General features: G+C 42.8%; 1 protein-coding gene across 2 annotated transcripts in view; it reads right to left on the bottom strand.

The window, feature by feature from the left end:
* SORCS2 (sortilin related VPS10 domain containing receptor 2) overlaps positions 1 to 25020 on the bottom strand; it is a 1328268-nt gene that overhangs the window by 77705 nt on the left and 1225543 nt on the right. For both annotated transcript variants that reach the window (XM_075346856.1, XM_075346855.1), the window contains exons 17-19: positions 23214 to 23339; positions 7296 to 7467; positions 2628 to 2814 (exon numbers count right to left, since the gene is read on the bottom strand). In XM_075346856.1, the coding sequence (XP_075202971.1) occupies positions 2628 to 2814; positions 7296 to 7467; positions 23214 to 23339 (485 nt within the window). The remainder of the gene's footprint in view (positions 1 to 2627; positions 2815 to 7295; positions 7468 to 23213; positions 23340 to 25020) is intronic.

Genomic DNA, 25020 nt, shown 5'->3' on the forward strand with positions numbered 1-25020 from the left:
ACCAAGTGTAAATTAGGGGTGCCTTTATTGCTGCACATGCTGTTTATTCTGTTTCTTCTTCGAAATTGCAACATGTAAGTTGACAAATAATGTTTTATTGTTGTATAACTTTGGATCGCTAATGAAAAAATCCCGAGGATATAACTTTGCTACATTTCCATTTATTTCTGAAGATATTGTATACTCTATGAAAAAATAAGGGGCACCAATAATGAAGCAGCACTGTATATCATGCATTTCCATTCAGGCTGGGCTGTTACTGCCGTACTGGACTTGTTTTCCCATTACTCAGCACATTCATGTGTTGTAAGTCTTACAAATCTAATCATATGAATCTTAAATGCATAAATTGTCTAAATTACCCATGAATATATTTGAATAATCATGTAATATATTAGGTATAATTATACTGAATGGCTGCGTAATGTACAATATCCTTATAGTCTGTACTGGTATAGAAATCTATCATTTTGCAGATCCGTTCGTCTGCAATTTAAGAGAGTAATTATATACATTAAGCAGGGTCTTATATTTATATAATTACCTATGATATTATATATCCTTATCAAAAATGGTCACAATAATGTGATGTATATAAATAAATCTAGGCTTTTGAGGGTACTTTGCTTTCCTTAAGTTCAACTAATTTTCTCTAGTCACATCCAGAGCTGCTTATAATATTTCCTGTTGGTTGTTGGAAATGTCATATATGGTTATGGGGTTAAAGGGAGTCCGTTAAGAAGATCAACTTCACCAAACCGCATATATGGGTCCTGAGGTTTTTGAAAGCTAAATGTCATACTGTACTAAGGGAGTGCATTTAGCAAGCAAACCACAAGAGGGCAGTAGAGTAGTCAGTAAACCGGGTCAGCAGCAGGAGGTCTCATCAATAGCTCAGGGAAAATCAAATTGTGGTCAGGTGATAGACAAGGGTCGGAAGCCGGGAAGTCACGTATGCAACAGAGGGGAGAGACGGAACCAAAGTTAGGAACAAGGATATAGGTCAGATGCCGGGAAGTCCAAGTACAAACAAGAGGGGAGGACAAACAGGTCTGGACCGGGATAAGACAGACAGAGTAGGGTACACAATAGACAGGAGTGGGTAGTCAGGGATTGGGACCGATGGACGAACAAGTAGAGTACAGGACATAACAAGATAGCTGGGAGGCAGGACAGATCAGGTGACTCACCAGAGCCAGTAACACATGCTGCAGAGCATAAACTATCATTGGCACTGAACCGGAGGTGCAGTACCAGGATATGGTGTCCCAGAAACTGGAGTGAGGCAGGGAGATGTTCATCCCTGACATGACCAGGCCAGAGATGGGTGAAATAATTAAACCACAGCGGCTGATACAGACCTGGATCATGATACTAAATCCATTGACACCTTTATAGCTTTTATCTGTTGCTATATTTCCAAGAAACTAGTGTTTTATTTAATTTGCAAATAAGGCATTAAGTGCTATGGTCGTGACAGACCGCTTTACGAACTTCTGCCCCCCGAGGTTGTTTTCCCACCCAGAACCAGCTTCTTGTGCTTGCTCAATAGCTCACTGTCTGAATTTCTCTCTTGGTGCTGTCATACACTGTCCGTATCCACACACATGTATTACTTCTACGGCATCAGACTCTGTTCACATCGCAGAGTCCGACAGGTAACCTTTTCTCTCTTAAGTGCTCAGCTCTGCTGGGCGTTGGCTGAGTTGTTTCACTACTCCCAGCCGTGCAGGGTTTAGTCCTTTTTGGAGTAGTGTGCTACTCTTCTGAGAGCCAGTTTGCTGATTTCCTTACATAGCTGGTCTCTTCCTATTTAAGGCTGGAGAGTGTAGTAGTAGACCACCGAATATAGTTTATGCTTGCAGTTGCGATATCCCAGCATCCGTGGTGATCCCTTGTTTGGTGACCAGCGATTTGTTTCCTGCGCTGTATGAAAGTTCCCTGTTTTGACTTTCTCCTTCCTCTTTGGTTTATCCCCTCCAGTCTTTTTGTCTCCCCTCTGTGGATATTTGCGGTATCCCCTCCAGTGTCTTTTTGTCTCCCCTCTGTGGATATTTGCAGTATCCCCTCCAGTGTCGTTTTGCCTCCCCCCTGTGGATATTTGCAGTGTGAGTTTCAGTTTTACCCCCTGTCTTTGTCTTGTTGGAGATGCATTACTTCATGTCCTGCCCAATCCTGGGTTGGGGGTGAGGGAATATTAGGCCAGGGCTCGACAGGAGACAGGGCCCGATCATGGACCCGGACCTCCCTACAATTAAGTGTACCTCCGAGGTGAGGGTGAGCGCAGGGGCCGCAGTGTTAGGGCCAGTATAAGTCCCCTTGTATCCCTTAGTAAATCAAGTAAGCTCAAGAAGCTGGTTCTTGGTGGGAAAACAACCTTGGGAGGAAGAGGCTCATCAAGTGCTATGTCACACCCAGAGCACTGAACACCTAGTTTTCATATTAATTAAATTGCTAATTTCTTGGGAATACAGCAAAAGATAGAAGATAATAAAAGGTGTTGATGGATTTAACTTTCTAAGATCGGCATACCTGTAAATGTGGTCAAGTGAGGTTGATCTTAATGACCAATTTCCTTAAAGTAATGTAGAATATTTACAAAAATACCAATAACTGGTGTCACTTACTGATGACTTGCACGTAGATGATGGCTTCATCATGTCCAGCCACGTTCTCTGCTTTAACCGACACCTTGTATATTCCCGGACTCTCATATCGGTGGCGGATGGGTTCATTAGTCAGTGTAAGATTCACATAAATAGCCTTGAATCCGTCTCCCAAATCCACTTGATATTTAGTGTTTAAAATATCTCCCTGTAGGAAAATCCAAAATACTTTACTACTAAATACTCAGGTCTATGTAAAAGTCAAATTAGTGAGAGTTTCAGGGTGGAGACAATCACCAGAAGGTTTTTTTTTTTAAGTAGAAAAAAAAGTATAATTCAGATTTCTTTTTCATGTCAGATCAGTTTTATATTTATACAAAAAAACTGTATAAATAAAAATCTCCATAAAGCATATATAAAAGCTGTGCACAGCGCTCTTTAGTGGCACAATTCTCTTATATACCTTAGAAGTGTACTAAAACTTTATATGTATTTTTTGGCAGGACATGACATGTTTTTACAGGGAAACAAGCATTTTGTGAGGCTAAGTTTACATATCCTTTAATCAACCATAAGAACCGATCTAGCAGCAATCCCCGTTGGCAAAAAAGTGGTGCAAACAACTTTTTTGTCCCTTTTGAAAAAATGTACAGTTAGGTCCAGAAATATTTGGACAGTGACACAATTTTCGCGAGTTGGGCTCTGCATGCCACCACATTGGATTTGAAATGAAATCTCTACAACAGAATTCAAGTGCAGATTGTAACGTTTAATTTGAAGGTTTGAACAAAAATATCTGATAGAAATTGTAGGAATTGTACACATTTCTTTACAAACACTCCACATTTTAGGAGGTCAAAAGTAATTGGACAAATAAACCAAACCCAAAAAAAAATTTTTAGTTTCAATATTTTGTTGCGAATCCTTTGGAGGCAATCACTGCCTTAAGTCTGGAACCCATGGACATCACCAAACGCTGGGTTTCCTCCTTCTTATTGCTTTGCCAGGCCTTTATAGCCGCAGCCTTCAGGTCTTGCTTGTTTGTGGGTCTTTCCGTCTTAAGTCTGGATTTGAGCAAGTGAAATGCATGCTCAATTGGGTTAAGATCTGGTGATTGACTTGGCCATTGCAGAATGTTCCACTTTTTTGCACTCATGAACTCCTGGGTAGCTTTGGCTGTATGCTTGGGGTCATTGTCCATCTGTACTATGAAGCGCCGTCCGATCAACTTTGCGGCATTTGGCTGAATCTGGGCTGAAAGTATATCCCGGTACACTTCAGAATTCATCCGGCTACTCTTGTCTGCTGTTATGTCATCAATAAACACAAGTGACCCAGTGCCATTGAAAGCCATGCATGCCCATGCCATCACGTTGCCTCCACCATGTTTTACAGAGAATGTGGTGTGCCTTGGATCATGTGCCGTTCCCTTTCTTCTCCAAACTTTTTTCTTCCCATCATTCTGGTACAGGTTGATCTTGGTCTCATCTGTCCATAGAATACTTTTCCAGAACTGAGCTGTCTTCATGAGGTGTTTTTCAGCAAATTTAACTCTGGCCTGTCTATTTTTGGAATTGATGAATGGTTTGCATCTAGATGTGAACCCTTTGTATTTACTTTCATGGAGTCTTCTCTTTACTGTTGACTTAGAGACAGATACACCTACTTCACTGAGAGTGTTCTGGACTTCAGTTGATGTTGTGAACGGGTTCTTCTTCACCAAAGAAAGTATGCGGCGATCATCCACCACTGTTGTCATCCGTGGACGCCCAGGCCTTTTTGAGTTCCCAAGCTCACCAGTCAATTCCTTTTTCCTCAGAATGTACCCGACTGTTGATTTTGCTACTCCAAGCATGTCTGCTATCTCTCTGATGGATTTTTTCTTTTTTTTCAGCCTCAGGATGTTCTGCTTCACCTCAATTGAGAGTTCCTTAGACCGCATGTTGTCTGGTCACAGCAACAGCTTCCAAATGCAAAACCACACAAATGTAATCAACCCCAGACCTTTTAACTACTTCATTGATTACAGGTTAACGAGGGAGACGCCTTCAGAGTTAATTGCAGCCCTTAGAGTCCCTTGTCCAATTAATTTTGGTCCCTTGAAAAAGAGGAGGCTATGCATTACAGAGCTATGATTCCTAAACACTTTCTCCGATTTGGATGTGAAAACTCTCATATTGCAGCTGGGAGTGTGCACTTTCAGCCCATATTATATATATATAACTGTATTTCTGAACATGTTTTTGTAAACAGCTAAAATAACAAAACTTGTGTCACTGTTCAAATATTTCTGGACCTAACTGTATAAAACGTGCATGTCCACCTTAATGGGAATCTATCAACAGGTTTTTGCTATGTAAGCTGAACCCAGCATGCTGCAAGGGTTAACACAGAGAATTCAGGAATGCCTGTCTTGCCATGATTCAATATTTTGTTTATTTGCAATGATGTTTAAGCAGCAGGACTTATCATTCCTTGGATTACAATTTCACGAGCACGGCAGTCTGGCACCCCCCTCCTCTGACTGACACCTCACTGTCTGTGATGGTGGAATATGGGATTTGTATAATTTTGTGTAGGTTCATATTTTAGTTGTGTTGCTCTGTCCATTCTGTTTACATTGTGCTGTTTGCAGGTTAATCACCCCCTGCCAGGCTTTTGTCCCTAAGTCTGGGGGAGGGAGGCCTGGAATCCACCTAAACTCTTTGCTTACCTGGGAGATCTCAGGACAAGAGACAAGGAGGAAGATTCATCCTCTAGGGGAGAAGCAACGACAACAGGCAGCACCCCAGAGAGCCGCTGAGAAACCCTGATTTCCCTGGAAAAGGACTGCTGGCGGATTGTGACTGATCCCTTGGACATTTATCCCATTACTGGACTACTTTACCCTCTGTGTGGTGGATTATTAGATGGACCTTCTGACTTGATTGGAATAAATGTTCTTTGGATTGTTCAATCATCTCTCGCTCTGTTGACTGTGTGATATCGGAGAGGGACCCCGTGACAGTGTCAATGTACAATCTCTAATGAGAGCCTGGTGTGGGCATAGGCAGCTTTCTCAGCTCTGCTACATGGCACAATCTAGATATTCTGATTATGTCAGAACAGCTGCACCCAATAATCTAAGTGATACATCATTGGTTTCAGGGTCTCTTTGCCTACAACTTGCTCTCAGATGAGGTAGCAAAAACCAGCTGACAGATTCCCTTTAGGGGCTGAAGCAGTGGGAGTGTATTTTCACACAATAAATTTGCATTATAATACAGTAAAGTGGGTTAGATTATAAAAACTTAATCTATAGGCTGTGGGAATTTTCCAAATGTCAATTGACCTGCAGTGTGAATGAGGATTACACAACTCAGTGTTAGGCCAGGGCCACAGGATGATCTACTGCGATCCTCACATGACACTCGGCTCACGCTCGCAGCACAGCAGGAGGCAAGTGTAATGTGAGTGTCACTTCGACTGAGGTCCGATCATGGGGCACTGAGGAGGGGCAGGTCAGCACTCAGGAGGGGCGGGCCGGAGTTGCGGAGGGGAGGGAGGGATTTATTTCACTCTCTCCTCCGTAGCTAGCTATTGCAATTCTCGCCCTTCACTCGCGGTACACCAGTGTTCTGCGAGTGCAGTGCGATTTTTCTCTCGCCCCATAGACTTGAATTGGTGTGAGAGAAACCTGGATCGCATTACAGTCGCAGCATGCTGTGATTGTGTTCTCGGTCCGATTAGGGCTGAGAAAATAATCGCTCATGGGCGCTGACACATAGGTTAATATTGGTCCGAGTGGAATGCGATGTTTTATCGCATCCCATTCACACCGATTTTCACGCCGTGTAGCTTAGGCCTAAGTGGGGTGAAAACTACTGCAAATCAGTGGCATGGTGAAAGATTTTGTGCAGGAATCTCTGAAACTACGCAATGAGTTCCACTCACCTGACACTCTTATTTTAGCCAAAAGCGAATGGATTTCTGCATCCATTCACATGAATACGATGGATACAGAAATTTCTACAATTGCATGAAAAGTATAGGGATGTTCCGGTTTTGGATAACCCCTATTCCCCCTGCTGCAGTTTAGTTTTTATAAAAGCAAATTGTGCTTTTCTACTCCTTTCCAGGTGCAGTGCTGAGCCTCTGCCATTATTTACAGTGTCCTATCATCTGGAGCAATGATGTCACATCGACAGCGCTGCAGCCAATCAGTGAACTGAGCTGCTTGTGCCATCAACTAAGGCAGAGCCATTGAGCTCAGTGATTGACTTTAGAGCTATCGACGTGATGTCAGTGGTGGAGAAAAATCAGACACCAAGAGCAATGGTGGAGACTCAGCAGTGGACGTGGGGAGGGTAAACATGACACCTTTTTTTTATACAAAAACAAACTGCAACCAGTGAAAAGGGGGGTGGTTAGCACAAATGGTTTGCAGCACTGCGGTCCTGGGTTGAAATTCCACCAAGAACAACATCTGCAAGGAGTTTGTATGTTCTCCCCGTGTTTGCGTGGGTTTCCTCCGGGTACTCCGGCTTCCTTCCACACTGAAAATGGGTAGAACAAAACCCTCACACGTGAGTGTGCATAGACATAAAAAAAAGCAAAATAAACAAAAAAATCAGGACATAAAATAATTGTAAAGTAGAATAAAAGTATTTTACAAACTGCATTCTAAACTGTAGCTTAGTAAGAGGTTACCTGCTCCTGCCGTACGAGAAATGTGATGTCCTCTCCCGGCTTCACAGCCATCGAGTCTCCTCTGATGGTGAGCCTCAAACCTTTTGGTGCCATTAGAGGACACTGATAATGTGCTAGATTTTCCTGCAGATCGATGCCTCCTTCACACACGTTAGATATGACTTTCCTATACCTGTAATATAATATACAGATGAAAAATATACATATATACGCACATACTAGCTGGAGCAATAAGTGTCTATAAAGAGCCCCCCCCACCATGGCATGTCTGAACCTTACGTGTATAGCACATTCATTTCAATGGGGAGCATCAATGTCAGAATGGGGTGTCAAGGTCCAACCACTAACATTGAGTTTGGGGGCCCACTGTTCAGCTACACACATATATTTACCATATAATAAACTGGGCAGTTTGATAAATAAATGATGAGATACTGCCATTGATGGTACACAGTGAATCCAGTTTATTGTGCCAACTACTAATATAAGGTGGGTGACTATAAAGTGGGTGACTAACTCCTGCACAGGGGCCCACCAGGAAATTCCCCTGCCCTCCTGTCGGCCAGTCCAAGCCTGTGCACATGCAATGGTACATTTTTCTTGTTCAGAAGAATGAAACACAGTTTCCTTATTTATTATATTCCTTGGTCCCTGTTTTTTTATTTATACTTTCTATTTTTTTATGTGTAGTGTTGACAAAATGTCACTTCCACAAAAATCTGCAGTTGGCTGATCTTTTATTACTAATAGTCATTGCAAAAAATTAATATCTGTAAATTAATTGACTGGAAGATTCTGACCATATATTTCATGGGTTAAATAGTCGTGAATATTTACTCTAACAATATCATTTAGTCGCAGCCAGCTTGTTGATGGTTTCTGAGCACCTATTTAAACAATTCTAAATCTCACATGAGCTAACTATGTAAGCAGTACTTATGAATTTATCTCATTTCATATCTTTAAATGGAATCTATCATCATGTTTTTGCTTCATAATCTGAAAGCATCATGATGTAGGGGTAGAGAGCCTGATTCCAGTGATGTGTCATTTATTGAGCTGCTTGTTGTAATTTTCTTTATAAAATTATTGTTTTGTCAGCAGTATATTATCAGTAGAGTACTAACTGTCCTACTGTCAGGTAGTCCAACCATGCTCCCATCACTAATAGGCAGCTTTCTGCCTATGCGCAGTGTACGTAGATAGCTGCCAATCAGTGATAGAGGTGGGATTGTATAGAGCTCAGCATCCAGAGAAAACTGTTTTTTTCAAAACTAAAACAAGCAGTCCAGTGAATGATACATTTCTGGAATCAGGGCTTCTGCTCCTGCACTTTATATATACATTATATATATGTATATATATATATATATATATATATATATATATATATTCACTGGGCTGCTTGTTGTGGTTTTTGGAAAAAAAAAATCACAGTTTTTTCTGGATGTTGAGATCTATACAATGAGAGATGAGAGACATAGATTTGTTGGGAGAGGAAAGAAAGAAGGAAAGAAGAAAGAAAGAAAGAAAATTAAGAAATAATACATTTGCTAGAAAGAAAGAAGGAGAGAAAGAATGAATGAAAGAAAGGAGGAAAGAAAGAAAGGAATTATAATAAATTTACAAGAAAGAAAGAATTTGCTAGAAAGAAATGTGTCGTTGTGATACCAATGTGATATGACTGAAGAATGAGTGTGATTAGATAGGGATCATAATCAAAAGATATAGTGATCCCAGATATTATTTGATCCATCAATAATTCAGTATCAGAGAGAGATGTCCTCTGGCTGACCCATTTTTACCATGATGAAGAATACGTGTCAGACAGATCTTGAACAAACCACGATTATGAGGAAGTAACGTTTACAGTTCAACAGTCAGGATACCTATGGTTAGTTGACAACAGGTGTAAGGAAGCTGGCATGTAAAATTCACGGCTCCTTGCAATATCTCCAGGAAACTGTGGTCGGCCAGTGGTCAACTGGCAAAATGTGCAGGAAGCTACTGGTGCCCACAGCAGCTTGTGGTCAAGTTGCATGAACATGACTCAGCTGTCACATGCTGGTCACCAATTCACCACTCAGTGCACATGACGTACAAAGTTTTGCTATAAAAAGACAGGACTCGCTTAGTGAAATTGGGGGACATTTTCTAGGACGCTCAAGTGGACGCACTGTTCCTGTGATGAAAAGGCCGGGTTGTTTTTCCTTCTCACTAATCGAGTCCCTCCGATGAGAAAGGATTGCCACAACATAGCGGTAATGTTGATGCATATTTCTGTTATTGTATAAGATTCTATGACTATAAAGTAGTTCTAATGCCTATGTACCATTGATTATTCATGTGCTATTAAAATAAATAATATCTTGCTATAAAGAATCTTAGTATTCGTGCCTGATTAGGATATCAGTGAGCGCTTCGTAAGTATGGGCTTTCAGCCCCTTTTTAGAAGAATTTAGCAAGACAGTCGTCCATGGAAGGGGGTACTCGGTCCCGGGCGGTTGCAAATGGGAATGTCACTCTGGTGGCCATTGCCCGGTCTTGTGCCCTGGGGCTTCTCTTGTAAAAGGGGAATCATTTAAAGTAGGGCTGAAAGTTAGTGTACATGACGCCACCTGCGGGTTGCGGTTAAGGGTGCAGAACCGCCGCTGCTGAATGCGGGTACTCCCATGGCTGGTGGTGGTTGAAGCAATGATGTTGGGCCCTCCACAGGTAGAGCCGTACCTAGGAGATGTGAAGGGTAATAACGGAGACCACACACGGTTGTAATAAACAGTCTCTACTTACTCCGACCCGTGGATGACTGGTTCAGGTCCCATGGAGTATCAGTGCCAATGTAGTGACCCAGGTTGCTTTGTCCCTGGCACTTTCTGTTGATTGGGTCTCCGTAGCATAGAGTGTTTGGGGCCCGGCTGTCCTATTTGGGGTACTAGTCTCCTCCGTACGGCGGGCAGTGCGGACCCTGTGGGGAGGTAAGTGTCCAAACCCCGTTCCTAGTGTACTGCTGATGCCCCCAGATTATTTGGTTCGGTGAAGTCCATGAAGCTGTCCTTATCATGCAGGTGATTATCAAGCCGTGTAGAACTGGTGCCTGATCTAGGGCCCTGTGCGTGCTCCCGTCCCAGCAGTACTTGTCCGTACCTGCCCTTGCGACCTCTCTCCTGTGCCCCCCGGGTCACCGTCGCAAGGACCCAGCTCAAGCACGTCCGAACACCTCTCTGTGTGCCACTGTTCTGCCTGTCCCCTCCCAGCAGGCTGGCTAATCCCAGGACTCGTTCCTACCTCTAGGCGACCATCCCCTTACTTGATTAACCCTTTAGTCCCAGTGTCGAGTGGAGAACTAGGATTTTGGTTGTGCTTTGGTGGTATCGGCACTGGTACTCCAGGTCTCAGGGGGTAGGTTTTGCATCCCTAAGAGGATGCAGTTCCTTGTAGTGCCCTGAGTTACTCAGGGGCGCGAAAGAAAGAAAGAAAGAAAGAAAGAAAGAAAGAAAGAAAGAAAGAAAGAAAGAAAAAAAGAATTGTAATAAATTTGTTATACCAGCGTCACACGTTACAATATATCGGGTGACATGTCGTCAGGGTCACGTCGTTAGTGACGCACATTCGGCATCGTCAGAGATATCATACCGTGTGACACCTCTGAACGACTGTGAATGAGCAAAAATACTCACCTTATCGTTGCTCGTTTACACGTCATTCATTTTCAAAATGTCGGTCTTCTTTCTGTGCTCCGGTTGTTCATCGTTCTCGAGGCAGCACACGTCACTCCGTGTGACACCTCGGGAACGACAAACACAGCTTACCTGCGTCCCGCCGGCAATGCGGAAGGAAGGAGGTGGGTGAGATGTTACGTCCTGCTCAACTCCGCCCCTCCGCTTCTATTGGCCGGCTGCCGTGTGACGTCGCTGTGACGCCGAACGTCCCTCCCCCTTCAGGAAGAGGATGTTCGCCGCCCACAGCGACGTCGCCCGGGAGGTAAGTACGTGTGACAGGGGGTTAACGACTTTGTGCGCCACGGGCAACTAATTGCCTGTGACGCACAAACGACGGGGGCGGGTACGATCGCTCGTGCGATCGCACGATAGATCGTCCCATGTGACGCCGGCATTAGAAAGAAGGAAAGAAAAATGTATAATAAATTTGTTAGAAAGAAAGAAAGAAAGAAAGAAAGAATGAACGAAGGAAAGAAAGAAAGAAATTATAATAAATTTACTAGAAAAAAAGAATAATGATAAATTTGTTAGAAAGAAGGAAAGAAAGAAGGAAAGAAAGAGGGAAAGAAAGAGGGAAAGAAAGAAAAAGAAAGAAAAAGAAAGAAAGAATTGAAATAAATTTGTTGGAAAGAAAGAAAAAGAAAGAATTGTAATAAATTTGTTGGAAAGAAAGAAGGAAAGAAAGAAAGAAAGAGGGAAAGAAAGAAGTAAAGAAAGAAAGAAGGAAAGAAAGAAGGAAAGAAAGAGGGAAAGAAAGAAGGAAAGAAAGAAGGAAAGAAAGGAAAAAGAAAGAATTATAATAAATTTGTTAGAAAGAAGGAAAAAAAGAAGGAAAGAAGGAAAGAAAGAAGGAAAGAAAGAAAGAAGGAAAGAGGGAAAGAAAGAAGGAAAGAAAGAAAGAATTATAATAAGTTTGTTAGAAAGAAGGAAAGAAAGAAGGAAGGAAAGAAAGAAGGAAAGAGTGAAGGAAATAAAGACAGAATTTTAATAATTTTGTTAGAAAGAAAGAAGGAATAATAATAAATGTACATTCTTACACTCCCCCCCCCCAAAAAAAAAACTACAAGTATCTCAGGTTAGAGCTAGAGTTAGGGCTAGGATTAGGACTAGATTTTGGGTTAGAGACATAGAGTAGCTGTATAAAAAAAATATACATATATAATAAAAAAAAATAGCAATGCATAACTTTATTTTTTAATTTTATGTTGGAAGTTTGCAAAAAGAATGAAAAAGAAAACACCCAAAAAACTAAACGGCCAAAGGACAAACTGCAATTACATTAATATTTTCTTATAATACAATACATTTGTTTGGGAGATAAGGTGGAAGGACCTCATTGAGTACCAACGATCCATGAGCAAAGGCCACAAAAATAGCTGCCATTACCCCAAGTGTCGTGAGAGCGACTATTTTTCTGTAACACATTTCTGCTGGAGGCAGAAAAGACTGTAAAAGCTGGTGGAATTTCTGGGGATGCCTCGAAATTTTAGGGTTCAAACGTTAGAAGGTATGAAAACAACAAAACATGGTTGTAATGATTTTTCTCCAGTGCCGTCAGGTCTTTAATGCCCTTTACTGTCTTCTTCAGCTATTTGCCTACATAACGACTCTCATAAATAATTTAGCAGATGTTGTGTCACTGAATTGCTTATTCTGCTCTGTATTAACTCCCTGGAAAGGCAGACCCTGTAAATGTGGCTTCCAAGTCTCTTAATCCTACAGAACAACCACAAATGGCACAGTAGCAGAACAGCACAATGTGCGCGAGAGCCTGTTACAGGCCGCCATGCCACACAAGAAATAGAGTATCTTTCCAGATGAGACTGAGATAACCATTCATGGGCTTCGCTTTACTAAGCAGTCTTGTGTTTGCAGTAAACCAAAATCCTTTTTAAATTGGATGGGTCTGAAATGTAAAGTAGGCAATTATTTTTCAAAGGGTCGGGTTGTTTATTCCAATGGAAGATGTGCAATGTGCTTTCCTCTTCATTGGCTCCTATGCTCTAGGAATTTCATGGACGCCTGCTCTGTTGGAGAACACTAACACTGAATTTAATTAATGGCGCGGTTGATGCCGGGTGAATTGAAATGAGGGAGGGCAGACTGGGGAAGACGTGCAACAAACCGCTCTAAATGTCAATGCTGGAAAAACGATCCACCCATTGGTGAGTCCACATATTTACCATATTGATCCGCTTCACAGCCACATAGTTTGGGCCTTTAGAACCACACACCATTTGATTTATTTATTTAATTTATTATTTATTTATTTTTAGCAAATATTAGTTTAAAGAGTTGTAACTTTTTATTTCTTACACTATTGCTAAGACTCCTATGTAAAATCCATTATTTATTTAATGTATTATTTATTTTTAGCAAATATTAGTTTAAAGAGTTGTAACTTCTTATTTCTGACACTATTGCTAAGACTCCTATGCAAAATCCATTATTTACTTAATTTATTATTTATTTATTTTTAGCAAATATTAGTTTAGAGTTGTAACTTTTTATTTCTTACACTATTGCTAAGACTCCTATGTAAAATCCTTTTACTTTCTGATCATTTTTATACTTTTTGCTTTTTTTTTTTGTTTTAGCATCGATTGACTTAGTTATTGTAGATTTGATTTATTTAGTTTACTTAATTATTAAAAAAATAAAAAAATAAAAATAATTATTTAAAAGAATTGTGAAAAAAAATGCTTTTTTATCTTGTAGTCAAACAATTTATAATATAGGGTGACTTCAAATAAAACTTTGTATTCATTTTCATCATTGTGTACTGTACCTTTTATTATTATTATTATTATTATTATTAATAATAATAATAATAATAATAATAATAATAATAATAATAATAATAATGATAATAATAAAAAAAATATGTATTCATTTATATAGCGCTATTAATTCCACAGCACTTTACATACATCATCATTTTATGTATAATATGACCACTAAAATGGTCAGGGTTAGTGATAGGACAACCTGGAACAGTGCCTGCAGAAACTATAGTGGTTTGCTAAAGTATTCATGCCCCTTGTCTTTTATCCTATTTTGTTACATTTCAATCTGTGTATAAATATTTTTGTAATCTGATTTGTGTGATGCATCAGCTCTAAATAATCTAAGTTGGGGAAGTAAAGTGAGAAAAATATAGGCAAAAATTAAATTCATGGGATAAATTTAATACACTTTCAATGTGCATATGTATTCACACCTTTTGCTATGAAGCCCCTAAAAAAAAATAAAGGTGCAGGTAATTATCTTCATAAGGGTGCCCTCACATGAGCGTATAACTCGCATGAGTATCGGAACGCATCACCCGGTATGGCCGCAACCTCTCTGGACAGGAGCATGTCAGCCGCATAGAAATACATGCAGCTGACCCGCTCCTGTCAGCAGAGAAGCCAGCCGCGCCGGGTGATGTGTTCTGATACTCATGCGAGTTATACACTTGTGTGAGTCCAGCGTGAGTTACATGCTTAGGCTCGTTTCACACGTCAGTGAATAATACAGACGTTCTTCACTGACGTGTAAAACACGCACATGTCCCTCTGTGTGCCGTGATTCACAGCACACGTGGGTTGTCTAGGTGCAATCCGGGTTCTGTTCTCCGTGGTCCATGATTGCACATAGCGATCAACTTACCTGTGCCCGCTCCCGCTCTCCTTGGTGCTGAACACTCCCACGGTGCAGCATGCGACTGGCGCTGACCTCCGCAGCAGCTGCTTCCGGGTCGGCTGTGTCGTGCATTCATGAATATGCACGACAGTAATGAGCCGGCTCAGAAGCAGCAGACAGCACAGGTTGCACAGAGCGTCGCTGGAGCCGGGTGAGTAAAATGTTTTTTATTTTATAAGCACGTTTTTCCTGGCACGTGTTTCACAGATAACACACGGATCACACCACTGCGTGGTCCGTGGGACACCAGTGATGCCAGAAAAAACGGACATGTCTCCTTGTGGCAATCACGGACACGCGTGTAGGCTGCACAGAGACAATGTCAGTAAAAAATCACTGATGTGTGCACAGACCCATTGATTATAATGGGTCTGCGTATGTCAGTGATTCTTGAACGTAGGAAAATAAGCACAAACGTACCAGAATCACTGACGTCTGAAACGGGCCTTACTGAAAGGAAGCCCACCTGTGTGCAATCTAAGTGTCCCAGGGTTTGTCAGTATATATACATACCTTTTCAGAAAGGCCACAGAGGCTGCAACATTATTAAGGAAGAGGCACCACTAACCATACAACACCATGAAGACCAATGAGATCTCCAAACAACACCATGAAGACCAAGGAGATCTCCAAACACCATGAAGGCCAAGGAGATCTCCAAACAACACCATGAAGGCCAAGGAGATCTCCAAACAACACCATGAAGACCAAGGAGATCTCCAAACAACACCATGAAGACCAAGGAGATCTCCAAACAACACCAGGAAGACCAAGGAGATCTCCAAACAACACCAGGAAGACCAAGGTGATCTCCAAACAACACCAGGAAGACCAAGGAGATCTCCAAACAACACCATGAAGACCAAGGAGATCTCCAAACAACACCATGAAGACCAAGGAGATCTCCAAACAACACCATGAAGACCAAGGAGATCTCCAAACAACACCATGAAGACCAAGGAGATCTCCAAACAACACCATGAAGACCAAGGTGATCTCCAAACAACACCAGGAAGACCAAGATCTCCAAACAAGTCAGATACAAAGTTGCTGAATAGTACAAGTCAGATTTGGATTCTAAAAACTATCTCTGATGATCCCCAGGAGCACCATCAAATCCATTATCATCAAATGGAAAGATCTATTTTACCACAACAAACCTGCCAAGAGAGGGCCGCCCAAAAAAGCCTCTCAGTCCGGGCTTGAAGGACATTAATCAGAGAGGCACCACAGAGACAGATGGTAACCCTGGAGGAGCTGCAGCGTTCCCAAGCAGAGACTAAAGTATCTGTCCATACAACCACAATAAGCCGTACAGTCCATAGAGCTGGCCTTTAACAAAGAGTGGCTAGAAAAACACCTTTACCTACAGCCAAAAATTGGAAGGCTTGTTTTGATTTTGCCAAAAGACATGTAAAAGAGTTCCCTAATGTATGGAGGAAGGTGTTGTGGTCAGATGAGACCAAAATGTAACTTTTTGGCCACCAGGGTAAACGCTATGTCTGGCGCCAAATAAACATCGCTCATTACCCCATGAACACCTTCCCCACAGTGAGACATGGTGGCGGCAGCATCATGCTGTGGGGATGTTTTTCAGCAGCAAGGACATGGGAGATAGTCAGAGATGATGGGAAGATGGATGGTGCAAAATACAGCAATATTCTGGCAAAACCTATTTCAGTCTGTCAGTCAGTTGAGACTGGAACGGAGGTTCACCTTGCAAAAGACAATGACTCAATGCAAACTGCTAAAGCAACACTCAAGTGGTTTAAGGGGAAATGTGTAAATGCATTGGAGTGGCCGAGTCACAGCCCAGACCTTAATCCAATGGAGAATCTGTAGTCAGACTTGAAGATTGCTGATCACCAGAGGAAACCATCTAACATGAAGGAGCTGGAGCCATTTTGCCTTGAGGAATGACCAAAAAAACCAGTGGCAAGATGTGGAAAGCTCATAGAGGCTTATTCAAAGAGACTGGCAGCTGTAGTTGCCACAAAAGGAGGCTCAACATAGTACTGACTTTAGGGGGGGTGAATAGTTTTACACACTGAGGTTTTCAGTTATTTTGTCCTATTTGTTGTATGCTTCACAATACAATGAAAACCAAATGTTCACAGGAGCAGGCATGGTCTTAACATGAACGGATGCAAAACCTAAAAAAAATCCCTGTGAACTTCCAGGTTGTGATGTAGCAAAACAGGAAAAATGCCAGGCGGGGTGAATACTTTTGCAAAGAACTGTATATCATTGCTCTGTGTCTGGCACTGTATCTGAGCCGACATTAATTGTAAAGTGCTGCAGAATATGTGGGCATTATATAAATAATTATTACTACATCATTGTACTGTGCCTGGAACTGTACCTGAGGAAACGATATAACGTTATTGTGCTTGGCGCTGTACCTGGGGAGACTATCACTGTACTTTTACTGGCACTGTGTCTGGGTAGGCTACATCACTATACTGTGTCTGGGTAGGCTACATCACTATACTGTGTCTGGGTAGGCTATATCAGTTACTGTGGCTAGTAAAGCACCTGGTAGAACAATATCACCATAAATACAGGGCCAGGCTATATTACTGAACGGTTTCGGGCACTGTTTTATTGTATTATGCTCAGAAAAGTGCCTTTGGGGAGTATATCATTGCACTGTTCCTGGCACTGCACATGGGGAGTATTCTACTGTGCCTGGCTCTGTGTCTGGAGAGACTATATAATTCTGCTGTACCCAGCCCTCTATCAGGGAAGCTAATGTCAGTATAGTTCCTAGCACTATACATGGAGAGACTTCTTCATTATACTGTGCCTGGCCCTGTACCAAGGGAGATAATATAACTGTATAGTGCCTGGCCAAGTGTCAGGGGAGATAATATCACTATAGTGTCTGGCACTGTACATGGAGAGACATCTTCATTATACTGTGTCTGGCACTGTGCCTGGGGAAGCTACATCACAGTACTGTGCCTGGCCCTGTACAAGGGGAGATAATATCACTGTATAGTGCCTGGCCCTGTACTAGGGGAGATAATATCACTGTATAGTGCCGGGTCCTGTAAACAGGGAGATAATATCACTATATAGTGCCTAGCCCTGAACTAGGGGAGATAATATCACTGTATAGTGCCTGGCCCTGTACACAGGGAGATATTATCGATACATCACAGTACTGTGCCTGGCCCTATACAAGGGGAGATAATATCACTGTATAGTGCCTGGCCCTGTACTAAGGGAGATAATATCACTGTATAGTGCCGGGTCCTGTACACAGGGAGATAATATCACTGTATAGTGCCTAGACTTGTACTAGGGGAGATAATGTCACTGTATAGTGCCTGGCCCAGTACCAGTGGAGATAATATCATAGTATAGTGCCTGGCCCAGTACCAGGGGAGATAATATCACTGTATAGTGCCGGGTCCTGTACACAGGGAGATAATATCACTGTATAGTGCCTAGCCTTGTACTAGGGGAGATAATATCAGAGTATAGTGCCTGGCCCAGTACCAGGGGAGATAATGTCACTGTATAGTGCCTGGCCCAGTACCAGGGGAGATAATGTCACTGTATAGTGCCTGGCCTTGTACTAGGGGAGATAATATCATAGTATAGTGCCTGGCCCAGTACCAGGGGAGATAATATCACTGTATAGTGCCGGGTCCCGTACACAGGGAGATAATATCACTGTATAGTGCCTAGCCTTGTACTAGGGGAGATAATATCAGAGTATAGTGCCTGGCCCAGTACCATGGGAGATAATGTCACTGTATAGTGCCTGGCCCAGTACCAGGGGAGATAATATCACTGTATAGTGCCTGGCCTTGTACTAGGGGAGATAATATCACTGTATAGTGCCTGGCCCAGTACCAGGGGAGATAATATCACTGTATAGTGCCTGGCCCAGTACCAGGGGAGATAATATCACAATATAGTGCCTGGCCTTGTACTAGGGGAGATAATATCACTGTATAGTGCCTGGCCCAGTACCAGGGGAGATAATATCACAATATAGTGCCTGGCCCTGTACTAGGGGAGATAATATCACAGTGCTGTGCCTGGCCCAGTACCAGGGGAGATAATATCACTGTATAGTGCCTGGCCTTGTACTAGGGGAGATAATGTCACTGTATAGTGCCTGGCCCAGTACCAGTGGAGATAATATCAGTGTATAGTGCCTGGCCCTGTACTAGGGGAGATGATAAATTGTATAGTGCCTGGTCCTGTACTAGGGGAGATAATATCACTGTATAGTGCCTGGTACTGTACCTGGGGATGTAATATCAGTGTATAGGGGCTCACACTGTACATGGACTGACCACTTCATTATACTGTGTCGGTCACTGCATTGGATAGTGTCTTGCTTTCAGCTTTTTAAGGACTCTTGGTGGCGGTGCCACTACCTGTAGGCCTCATGGCAGTAGCTCATATTGAGTTTTTAAATAGCTTCCCAAAATTATAAAGTAAAATCACACATCCTAATCTAGGACTGTGAAATGATCCTTCCCTTTTTCATTGAATAGAGGGCAAAGAGGGCTGCCAGATCTGCTTTATACTTTAACATCAAGCAGAAATCTGGAGTTTTCAGTCAATTTTATCACACATTTCTTTGATATTAATATCGATGGACAGGCTCGGTCGACATGGCGCCCCTGTGGGCCTAGCAGCAGCTCAATCCATCTAAGTGGTCATTCTTCATAAGCAGACATCTGATCCCATCCATTTATTACAGAGGGGCTGGAGAAAATCAGGACACAATGATGATTTATCAAACCGGTCTTTGGGTGCTAAGACTTTATAAGGTGTATTTTGCTTTTTTTTTTTTCATTTCCACCAGGGTTATTTTTCATTTGGCGTGCTTTTGTGCTGTAGAGGTAGTCTGTGTGCCTGTGTTTTAAATTTCATGCTTCAAGACTTCCAGTCATAGAGAACGATGCTGCCATCAATCCTGTTCTGAAAGGGCAGCCCTGTGCTTCATAAACAGGAAAGGACCATTATATATTTTACTCTGTTGCTTATGTCGCGGGCGGGGAGGAGGGTGTCGGCACACTACGCTCACCCCTTCTGCTCGGGTCCGGCAGCTGCTCAGTGGTGGCTCGAGCTGTGGGCCGGATCCCGGGGTTCCTCGAGCGACACTCCTCGCCCGTGAGTGAAAGGGGTTTGTTGGGTGCGGGGATTGTTATAGTTCGTGACGCCACCCACGGTTGTGGTGATTGCACCACCGCTGCTCTGAGTGGGGATCCCGGGGATGGTGATGGGGAGCAGCCAGGTGTTGTGTTGCCCCTCCGTGGGTAGGGGTTGGTGATCCCGGGGCCCGGTGATGGTTTGTGAGGTGCGGGGCCTGGTGGGCGCAGGGACGCGGGGGCAGCGCTGTGCCTTGCGGCACTGTGGTACTCACTCAGCCTGAGACATGGACACAGTTTGTACGGTAAACCAAACGGCTGGTAGGACGGTCCCACAGACGGCTGCACCTGCACTCCCGGTAGGTGACGGTGATGTCCCTCTTCCTTGCACCTAAGTTTGACTGATGGTAGCGGTGGATTCCCTCCGGTTACCCGCTCCCCGACTGCAATCTGGGCCGGAGGAGCTCTACACTTTGCCCGCAGGCGCTGGCCCTGAGAAACTGGTGCCTTGGCGGTGGCGGTGTCTCTCTGCTTCAGGTTGGGCTGTTGCCGTCAATCGGGACTTGGTTGCTGGGGGATCTTCGTCCCCTTCACTGACGGATTCGGCAAATTTGGCGACTCCTAGCCTTGCCGGGGTCCGAGAGGCCCCTGCCCTGGTGCTGACTGTCCTTCGGAACACTGCTCCAGACCACCGGGCACACAGCCAACGGGGTCCTTCCAGGAACTTCCAAACGGTCCCCCTCCAGACAGTCAACGCCGTCGCTGACCTTGCTGTTCTGGCCCTCCACAAAGCTGGACCCTTCAGGCTTTGCACACTCTCTGCTCTGTCACCACTTCTTGCTTTCCTCCTTTACTACTCTTCTTTCCTCCACTTTCACTTCTCTGTTGTTTACTTTAGCCCTGCCTGGGCTACTCCTCCACTCCTTCCACTTCCTCCTCCCTGACTAGACTGCCTGGTACTTCCCGCCTCCAGAGCTGTGATCTCCTTGGTGGGCGGAGCCAACCGCCTGGCCCACCCCCTGGTGTGAATCATCAGCCTCTGGAGGAAGGCAACAAGGATTTCTGGTTAGCTGTGATGTGCCTACCTGGAGTGTGGGGTGTGGTGGTGTTGTGACCTGTGTCCCCTGGCTTGCCCAGGGCGACACACTTATACAACAATCTTATGTAAATAGCACTGTTCACTCAATGTTTTTAATTTAAACGAAGTACCTCCTCCGATTGCCGCTGATCCAATGATTCTGCAACAGCCTTTCTTTATTTTCTGTATCCCTCCATTCCAAAGATATGACCCTGAGTTATAATGGCGCAAATTTTCCCTTTGACCAACCGTGTGTGTAACACAAAATTGTGGGTGTTTCCTTCTTTTTCCTTTTACACTGGCCAATCAAATCATAGCTACACCCCAGAGAAGTTCTAAGAGCCCTTAAAACAAGGAGCAGTCAAAAGAGTGGATTCACAGTGGTTCTCCTCGTCCAAAGAAGTTCCGAATGCAAAAATCAGCCACTAAGGTGATGGCGTCTGTGTTCTGGGATAAGGAGGGTGTACTGCTAGTGGACTACCTTCAAAAGGGTTCCACCATCAATACAACGTATTACATTGAACTTTTGGACCAGTGAAAGGCAGCTCTGAAGGCCAAAAGGCGAGGCAAGCTGTCCAAAGGAATCTTGATCCTGCAAGACAACACCTCCGCTCACACTGCACAAGCAACCACAGCAAAACTGGCAGAGCTGGGCTTCCAGCTGGTTGACCACCCACCTTTTTCACCAGATCTAGCTCCCTCTGACTATCATCTGTTTCCAAACATGAAGAAACACATCAAGGGTACAAAATTTCACACCATTTCTGATGCCATGGCTGCCACGGACGCCTGGTTTGAGGCACAACAGAAATCCTTCTTTTTGCTAGGCTTACAGAACTTGGAATACCGGTATAAGAAGTGTGTTGACATCAGTGGAGAGTATATGAAATAAATGTAAAGTTTCATCATCCTATCTCGTTTCTATGTGGGTAAAGCCCAAGACTTATCAGCAGTCACTTGTATAATATATGACTAGTTAATTGAATAGACAAATGTCTGGTCGGGGCGAAGGAATGCCAGGTGTGCGGCGCAACAAAGGGTAAACCAAGGAAGATTAATGGAAGGCCCTGGTGATAGAGTGAGGGGAGGGAGGTCACAACCTCATACTCACCTGTGGCTGATCCCTGCACTCCCTAATGTCCCAAGACGGGGCCTTCCCCCGTGCACCGTCACATGCCTAAGCCTTTGCTGACCCTGAAGCTACGCTGACGTGTGAGTAGGCCAGTGAGAAACTAGTCCAACTACCACAATAAAACAACACAAGGAAGGTAAGACAATTGGGTTGGGAAACACACAACATATAGCACACTCCTTGGTTTCTTCAGCAGGAAACTTCATAGCTGCAACTGAAACAAAACCACAGCTTCTCCAGAGACAGGCTCCTCTTGTAAAGTGGTCAGTATAAAAGATCTATCATATCATAGGCATGGAGTAAAGCCAGGAGTGGGTAAATATAGCATAAGGGCATGATGATAAGATGCTGCAGCTGTGAATAAGGCTATGAGTAATCTCAGCCAGAAAGGAAAGAGTCCTTCACCCTTTCAGCATCAAATGAAAATAAAACTCTCTGACACACGATGTACTCTGCAGACATGACACACTCATGACAAACATTGCACCATTATTACTAGCGGACATCATTTTTCAACAAAGGGTCATAGAAAAAATACAAAAACTGTTTCAAAATCAGCGTAGCAGTTAAGTTAAAATTAAAAAATCCCGTGAAAGTTCCTCTATAAAGGAGGCATTCTGGTCATGTTATGGCACTTTGCTAGTATATGCCATCATTTTATAAGGAATAGGGCTCCGCACCCTTCCACCTGTTTTGGAACATAGGGCTCTTTGGACTGAAAGAAGTAGTTGTAGAGGTCCTGCCAGTCAGAGTCTTAAAAATCAACTAATGATTACATATCTGAGAGCATTACCATTACTGTACTTGTATTAAAGGAAAAACTATGTCTCATTATAGATATATTTGTTTACTCATGCCATATACGTTTCTCAGAAAATACCTATCAAAACATATACACTTTTACAATCATTTCACTAGCTTTAATTTGTCTTCATGATAAGAGACTACAATCAAACCCTATTTGTAGACTAAACCTGAAATGATGCGTTACCTTGTTCTATCTGACCCTACGTCTTGCTACTTTACAGGCAGTAGATGAGGATAATGGACAACAAATACTCTGTTTTCCACTACAATGTGGATTGGGACTAAGATTGATTTTTTCCTTTGTGGAATCCCAGTCTCTTCAAGGTCATTATGGTGTATAATACTAGATGGAGAACTCGCTATGGACAATTGACTCCTTACCCCGTTGTACTAGTGTAGCTTTGTCCTACTATGCAATCTTCAGGTGGAGAATCCGGGTTAAACCAAAAATCGGCAAAACATCTGCTAGTTTGTTTTTGGGTGACCTCTTGTTCAAATCCATAATCACTGCAAGTGAAGAATTTGTATAAGCGTCAGTGTCTCATTACAGGAAATACAGATTCAGCAAGGATAAAGACTACAAGAATTGCCTGAAACGTGCAAAATCACAGAACTATTGGCTAAACTCATAGTAATATAAGTGCTGTAGTGATGATCTGAGGAACTTCTTAGCTGTTTTGGCATTGCCCCACCTTGAAATATTCTCAATCCTATTACATTCGCTACTTACTGGCCTCTGCTCCAATTACTGTTCCCTCCCTCTTTATAATGCTCCTGTCTCTGCTTCCTCATGGGCAGGCCCTGACACCCGCAGTGAAGGTAGAGTAATACTTTATTCTAGTAGTTTCAGTGATCTTGTATAAATCCTTGAGAAGACTGCAAGACTGTAAGGACTTATTGACCACTGCTTACTGGCCTCTGCTCCAACTCCTATTATCTCTCTCTTCATTAACCTCCTATTCCCCCCCATAATTGCTTCCTCATGGGCGGGTCCCTTGAATCTGCAGTTATACTCTTCTCAACTAATTACAGTGATCTTGTATAAATATTTAAGAAGACTGTAAGAACTTATTAACCACAGCTTGCAGGCCTCTGGTCCAACTGTTGTTATCTCTCTCTTCATTAACCTCCTATTTCCCTCACATCTTACCTTTCTCATGGGTGTGTCCTTTGAATCTGCATCATAGGTAGATACATACTCTTCTTAACTAGTTCCATTGCTCTTATATAGATATTTAAGAGGACTGGAAGACTGTTAGGACTTATTGACTGCTGCTTAGTGGCCTCTGCTCAAACTCCTATTCCCTCGCACTTCATTACCCTCCTATTCCCCTCCCATCTTTGCTTCCTCATGGGCAGGACCCTGGAGTGGCAGAGGTGGTGCAATCACACTTTTCTGGAGAAGTTCCACTGATCTTGTAAAAATCTTTGGGAATAATAGAAGACTGTATGGACTTAAACTTTTACTTGATCTGTCTTGCTAATGCTCATGTTGAGTTCATTCTTTAATATCCATACATATCTAACCCTGCAGAGCAGTCAATATTACATATTTATAGCGTAATGCTTGATCGAAATTGACTATTGGATATTAATCTACTCTTCAAATGATTACCCTTGATATATTTCTCTCCTTGATATATTTCTCTCTACGTATATATTGTGTAAATACCTTGTAAATTTATTATATATGTTATATGTATGTATATATATATATATATATATATATTCTTGTCATTACTCCATTTTGATTTATTGTATGTTTCTTTCACCTGGCGACTCTTGACTAAGACCCAGGCGGGGTCGAAACGTCGAATGACTGCACAGACGCCTCAATATTTTTGAAATTTTTTTTTTTGCATCACAATCTATGAGTGCAGTGAATTGATTTATTATCTTGGATTGGACTTAAAAACCGGTATGTACTTCATATCAATATCAATTCCTTATTACAGAGACAGAACTTCTATAATCTGCAATAAGATCTCCGCCAAACATATGGTATTCAGCCATGAATGAATCAATTCTCAGGACCCCGGTCCTGCAGCTACCATCAGTAGTCTAAAGCGGGCTTTACACGCTGCGACATCGCTAATGCGGAGTCGTTGGGGTCACGGAATTTGTGACGCACATCCGGCCGCATTAGCTATGCCGTTGCGTGTGACACCGATAAGCGATTTTGCATCGT

The sequence above is a fragment of the Anomaloglossus baeobatrachus genome, chromosome 1, assembly GCF_048569485.1.
Source record: "Anomaloglossus baeobatrachus isolate aAnoBae1 chromosome 1, aAnoBae1.hap1, whole genome shotgun sequence".
NCBI lineage: Eukaryota > Metazoa > Chordata > Amphibia > Anura > Aromobatidae > Anomaloglossus > Anomaloglossus baeobatrachus.